General features: G+C 57.8%; 1 protein-coding gene across 2 annotated transcripts; it reads right to left on the bottom strand.

The window, feature by feature from the left end:
* Nucleotides 1-613: 613 nt before the first annotated feature.
* Nucleotides 614-2597, bottom strand: LOC103753934 (histone H2A.V). Of its 2 annotated transcripts, XM_029963820.1 has the most exons (4): nt 2190-2534; nt 1370-1483; nt 1171-1300; nt 614-934 (listed from the first exon to the last, which is right to left on the bottom strand). In XM_029963820.1, the coding sequence occupies exons 1-4, from the start codon at nt 2517-2519 to the stop codon at nt 873-875; spliced, it is 636 nt and encodes a 211-aa protein (XP_029819680.1). In that variant the 5' UTR covers nt 2520-2534; the 3' UTR covers nt 614-872. The 2 variants fall into 2 exon arrangements, with proteins under 2 accessions (XP_029819680.1, XP_029819685.1); XM_029963825.1 differs by having other exon boundaries at nt 1171-1483; nt 2190-2597.
* Between the last annotated feature and the right edge of the window lie 3755 nt (nt 2598-6352).

The following is a 6352-nucleotide window of genomic DNA, read 5'->3' on the forward strand; positions in this document are numbered from 1 at the left end:
GCCCAGGACAGACGGATACCCAGGACAGAGCCTGGCACCCAGCCGCTGGGACAGAGAGACACCCAGTGTCCCCGCTGCCCAGGACAGGTGGACCCCAGACACCCACACAGCCAGAGCTGCTAAGACACCCTGGACAGACAGACACCCAGGAGCCCTGTGCCCAGGACAGACGGACACCTGCCACATCTGCCCAGGACAGACAGACACTCGGGACAGACAGACATGCAGCATCCCTGGGCCCAGGACAGACAGACGCTCAGGACAGACAGGCCCATGACACCCCCAGGCCTGGGGCAGACGGACACACGAAGACTCCTGTGCCCAGGACAAACGGATACCCCCATAGCTGAGACAGACACACGGCCCCCCATGCCCAGGACAGACAGACACACAGGCACCCCCGGCCATGTGCGCTCTGGGGCGGAGCCTTGGGACACGCCCCGCCTCCACACCGAATATTTATGAGGGGCGTGGCTTCACAATGCTGTGTATTTGCATATGGGGCAGGGCTAATCTGCATGCGGCGCGGGTCGGTGCCGGGAGCGTCCCGATTCCTCCTCCCCGGACCCTCCTGCCTCCCGGCCCCCCTCCCTCCGCCACATCAGAGAGCTCGTTTTTTTGTAAAAAATGGTTTATGGGTTCCATTTTTGTATAAAACGCAGGGCAGCCCAGCCCCTCAAACCCCCCCGGCTGCCGCCCCACGGGCCCACGGTGTGTCCCACTCGGAATCTAAACCCATCCCAATGTTTCCTCTACAGTCAATCCTCTATGTTCTTCCTTTCAACTATTCCTTAAAAAAAGTTTCCTGGCATCCCCAAGGTGTTGCTGTGCCCAGGTCGGTACGATGACGGGGGATCCGGCACCGTGCTCCCTTACGCCGTCTTCTGCTGCCCCTTCTTTCCAATCAGGGACTTGTGGATGTGGGGGATGACACCTGTGGAGAGAAGGGGAGAATTCCCATCAGGAATTGCAGAATTCCCAAGAAACTGCAAGAACTCCTCAATTCCCAGCAGAGTTTTGGGATAACAGTGTGAATGTTGAGCAGATCCCCCCTACCCAGTGTGGATCCAGGGAAGCATGGAGCCAGTGGAATTACCCCCACTGCCAAACTCCTGTTTGTTTTCCCACGTAATTCCCACTGAAGGACAGAAAGGAGGGAAAGAGCCCCACCTCCACCGGCGATGGTGGCTTTGATCAGGGAGTCCAACTCCTCGTCACCGCGGATCGCCAGCTGCAGGTGCCGGGGCGTGATCCGCTTCACCTTGAGGTCCTTGGAAGCGTTCCCGGCCAGCTCCAGCACCTGTGGGACAGCAGGAAGAGGTGGGAATGCCGGGGGGAGGGGTGCTGGCCCCGGGGAGGGGGGTCCTACCTCGGCGGTCAGGTACTCCAGGATGGCCGCGCTGTACACGGCCGCCGTGGCCCCCACGCGCCCGTGGCTGGTGGTCCGAGTCTTCAGGTGCCTGTGGATGCGGCCGACAGGGAACTGGGGGGGGGCAATTAACAACCTCGTTAACACCCACAGCCCCCTATGATTTGGGCCCAAGAGACACCCCACCCTGCCTGCCTGGAGCAACTTGACATGATCCTCCCCAAACAGAGGATTTGTCATTACCCGAATTAATTATTCATTATTGTCTAATACATATAATGTATTTATATTGATTATTGTATTTATATATAATATATTTAATTATATAATGTAACACACATTCTATTTGGGCCCAGGAAACTCCCCATCCTGCCTGACTATGGCTTCCAGGAGCAACCCGACATGATCCTCCCCAAATAGAGGATTTAACTGCCATTACCAAATTTGTTTATTTATTACTAACCCCCATAATATGTATATTAATGTTATAACACACTGTATTGTTATGATATACTAATATATTATCATATTGCAATAATATAACAAGATGTAACCTTACAGAACATTAAATAATGTAATTGTGCCTTATTTATAATTAATAATTATAGTTAATATTTAATAATTACAATCATTAATTCTCCCAATTAATCCTCCCACCCTCTCTGTCTCACCCGAGAGCAAACCCCCTCTCCCCTCCACAAGCCCAGGGCTCCTTGTCGCTCCATTATCCCCCAAATCCCACAATATTCAGCTGTCACCTCAAACCAAAGGGTTTGGGCCCCCCAGAATTCCCGCTTCCCAGCGATTCCCTGTGCCATACCTGCAGGCCTGCTCTCTGGGAGCGTGACACGGCCTTGGCCTTGGCCTTGCCGCTGTCCTTGCCCGCCTTGCCGCCAGCCTGGGGGAGAAAGGCCGCATTAATTAATCTAATTAATCCCTGAATCCAAACAATCTCGTTAATTCTAAGGCAGAGGGACCTGCAGCAGGATAATCCAGCAGCTCCCTGGCAACTCGAGGCTTCTCGAACTGCCTGGATCCGAGGGGACAAGGGGGGTTTTGAGGAGCAGGAGCTGCTCCTTCCCCCAAGTGTCCCAGTCCCATGATTTTCCAGAAAATGCCAAATGGGGGGAAAGCATCCCAAAATCCCCATTGTTGACCGTTTTTTTCCAGCAGTTGTGAGCCTATTTTTATTTAAGATTCAATTTCTCCACATGCTGACACAGGGTGTGGGGCAGGACACTGTTCCAGTAGGTGGGAATGTGAATCCTGTGGGATTCAGAGGTAACTCCCTTCCTGCTCCAGGGTGGGAAATCATGTGGGAGCCCCAGAAATCCCACATTTAATGAAAATCGTGTTTGGGGGGTGGAAATGCCAAAGCCAAGAGTTTGGGAGTCACTCAGGAACAAGGTTTGCCGGGCTCTCCCATCCGCCCTCAGGAAATCCAAGGATTGCAGGGACATGGGAAGACTCTGTGACATCACTGATCACTAATGAGAGCTGCTCCTAATGAAGGTGGGAGCTGCAGGAGGGCAGAGGGAGCTGCACCTTCCACGGGGAGCACGTCAGCACCCCCAAATCTGCTCTAGGTAAGAAAAAACAGGAAAAATAATCCCCCGTGTCAGGTTTTCAAGCTCACAGAGAGCCAAGAACCCATAGCAGAGGGAGAGCAGAGCCTGAAAACACACTGGATACTCGTAATCCCTGTTTTTACAGCACATATTGATCCCACAACCCCCATCCCCCCTAAAAAGGAGGAGTTTTGGCTCATGGTGAGGGAGCTGAAAGGACCCAGAGATCCCAGGAGAGTGAGTGGAGCTCGTTAATCCTCAAAACAAGATGCAGTTAACCCGGGAATATCCAAGATCTGCATCCCAGCCCAGCTAGGTGGGAGTTAACACCTCTTCCAGCTCAAACATTGGGAAAAAAATAATCACGAGCAGGAATTAATTAATCCCGAGGTGATTAAATGAGTGGCGGGCGCGGGGTGAGGCTGGGGCATCTGGCTCCAGGAATGCTGGCCCCTGGCAAACCCCTCTGTGTCCTGGCACTTGGGACAGGAAGGCCTTCAGGGATGACTCAGAAAAACAGGGAAGCACCAGGAGTTACTTTTATACAGAGAAAACATCACTCCATAAAACTGCAAAACCCAGGGAGGGGGATCTGGGGGGAGAGAGGGGGGATTTGGGTGGATTTGGAGGGAGAGATGGGGGATTTAGGGGAGGGAAGGAGGAGGCAAGGGGGATTTAGGGATATTCCCTTGCTCTAGGAATAAAACACAGCTCTGGGAAAAGCACTGGCTGTTCCCACTGAGGGCTTTTATCAGCCAGCTGTGAACTTTCCCACTTTTCCATCAGGTTTTCCAGCTGGGAGCCACCTGCCTGGCAGATCTTTGGGGGGGGGCGTTGACTAAAAACCGGGAAGAAAAGGTCGCCACTGAAATCCCGAGGTTTGTCCCGGTTTTCCCCAACCCTCCGCGGGGTTGGCAGAGGGAACACACGAGGTTCCAGCTGCCCCCGGGGCTCCCGGACTCCTCTCTCCTGAGGAGGGAATCCCGAGGATTCCTTCCTCCTCCTCCTCAGGAACTGGGGCTCCCGGGGTCTGAGACAATCCCTGCGTCGCGTCTGTCCCTCCTTCCCACCCCAGCCCCTCACTGGGAGCACATTCCCGTGCCAAACCCTCCCTGGATATGACCCGCTGGACCAAGTAAACCACTTTTTTTTTCCCTTCTTCTTGTTGCTTCAAACAGCAACTTTTTATCTCGTGCCGCACATCCCAGATATCCCCGGGCACAAGTTCTCGGCGGTGGGAGTTGTATAATCCGACGGTGTTTCCATGTAAACGCCACGGGATCAGGGCCTTTCTCGCCCACTCCGGAACCCCCGCGGATCCACAGAAGTCCCCCACACGCCCTGGGGATCCACAGATCTCTCACAGAGCCACAGAACTCCCTCTGGGGATCCCCAGAACCCCCTAAATCCCCCTGCACATCCACAGAAAACGCCTGGGGGTTTACAGGACCCATCCAACGCCCCTTCCCCCTCAGACCCCAAACTCCTATGGGGATCCACAGGACCTCCCAAACCCCCTGTGAATCCACAGAATTGCCCCGCGGATCTACGGAACCCCCCGAAACCCCTGTGGGGGCCCACAGAACATCTTACAGAATCACGGAACCCCCAAAAGGACTCCCAGAACCCCCCGAATCCCCCCGTAGGACCACAGAAACCCCCGCGCGGATTCGCGGAGCCCCCGGGTCCCCTGTGAGCGCACGGAACCCCGAAGGCCCCCACGGACCCTCAGAACCCCCCAAACCACGCTGCAGGTGCGCGGAACCTCTCAGACCCTCCGGAACCCCATCCGCCCGCTTCCCCCGGTGACAGCGTCACCCCCGCTCCCGCCGGGGTCACACGAATGGAGCACCGGGGGGGACGAATCCTCCCGTTTTGCCGTCTCCTCGGGCCCGGCCTTTCGCTCTAGGAAGTGCGTTCGGGGAATCTCTCCGGAGATCCGGGGAGAGGCGGCGGAACCGTTGACTAGAGGACGGCGTGGGGCCTCGCTTGACATGTTGTCCCCCCCGGTGGAAGCGACACAAATTCTGCGTCAACGGCGGACACGGGGTCCGCTCTGACGGAAGTGCCGGAAGACAACCGGATTTAGGGGGCCGACACCTCTCTCCAAGGTTCGTCCCCGGGGCAGCACGGGCCGGGGCGCCAAGGTCAAGGAGCGCGGCCCAGGCTTGAGCAGCGGAAAAGCCGCGGACCGTGCTGCGGCCCCCTGAGCCCTCTTGCGCCCGGGACCCCAACCCTCACATGGGTGCCGCGCCGCGTGAGTCCCGGAACCGCCGGCCGGCCCCCGGACTCCGCTGCGGGAGCCGCCAGAAAATGACCGCGGGCGGGGCCCGCAGCACGGGACGCGCCGCGCCCGCACAATAGCAGCGCCTCAATACTAGTTTTGAATATCGCGAGGACCGTCCATCGCAATAGAAGCGAGACCTTCTTTCTACCTGTCCTCGCTGGCTCCGGCCCCGATGGGTCGTTTACGGCTGTTGTTCGCTTTTTGCACACTCGGCACCAGGCGGGGTGAGGGGCGGTGCGGGGCAGGTACGCGCAGCGTCGGTTGTGGACGTCCTTTCTCGGCTAATGAAGGCACGGGTCGGACAACTGCGAATGGGGCGGCGGGGGTCAATGTGACGCGACATCTTGCGGGAGCCAAAAGTGGAAAGCGTCGAGGCAGGGGTGTATCCGCCATTCGAGGCCCGCAAACTAGTTGGTTTTTGTGTGAGGGGTGAGCTGGGGGGGGGGCGGACGGTGGGTGTTCGCTTGAGAGAAGAGAAGGCAGGAGGGAGGGGATATTGAGGTTCCCCCGGTACCGGTGGGGCCAGGGTGGTCTCACGCACAGACGGTCCCTCCGAGCCGGGGGCTCTGCTCCCGACAGGGCCCGGCCCTGCGTGAGGCCGCGGGAGCCCCCGGCGGAGGGGAGTCCGCCCGGGGACACCGCGGCCCAGCGGTGCCTCTGACCCTCCTCTGTGTTTTCCACATCCATCCCGGTGCTGCCCCGTAGGGTGAGGGAGAAGGGCAGCGGCAGGGAGGTAACACGGACCCCGCAGCACCCTGGGGACTCGGGAGGACCCCGAGAGGCCGAAGGCATAGTCAGTGCTGAGAGCAGGGATCAAAATGTGATCAAAACCCCCGGACCGCCCTGTAGGTGCGGGTTTTAAAAGCAAACGTGCCACGAGAAAAAAATTTCTCACACCCGAGCCCGTTTCGGCGTCAAAAGGAACCTGACGGTGTGACGAGGTGGGTTTATAAATGGAACAGGGGATTCCTGAGCCAGGGTCCTGCCGGGCAGGGCCGGGAGCCCGGGCCGCCCCCGCACGGGCCCTGTCCCGCGGTGCCTCGGTTCGGCCCCAGCTCCGGCAGGGGTGGGGTCAGCTGTCCCGCTGCAGCTGCGAGGGGTAAGGGTGATTGCTTCCAGCCCCACTCC

Source organism: Manacus vitellinus, unplaced genomic scaffold, assembly GCF_001715985.3.
Source record: "Manacus vitellinus isolate BGI_N305 unplaced genomic scaffold, ASM171598v3 scaffold_105_pilon, whole genome shotgun sequence".
Taxonomy (NCBI): domain Eukaryota; kingdom Metazoa; phylum Chordata; class Aves; order Passeriformes; family Pipridae; genus Manacus; species Manacus vitellinus.

Bases quoted from the DNA above. Each gene is read 5' to 3' on its own strand.
- LOC103753934 (XM_029963825.1), bottom strand. From the start codon at position 2,519: ATGGGGATTTTGGGATGCTTTCCCCCCATTTGGCATTTTCTGGAAAAT. The intron at 1,484-2,189 runs GTATGGCACAGG...GCCCCCCCCCAG, and splicing joins CCCAGAGAGCAGGCCTGCAG to TTCCCTGTCGGCCGCATCCA. The intron at 935-1,170 runs GTGGGGCTCTTT...TTCTCTCCACAG, and splicing joins AGCCACCATCGCCGGTGGAG to GTGTCATCCCCCACATCCAC.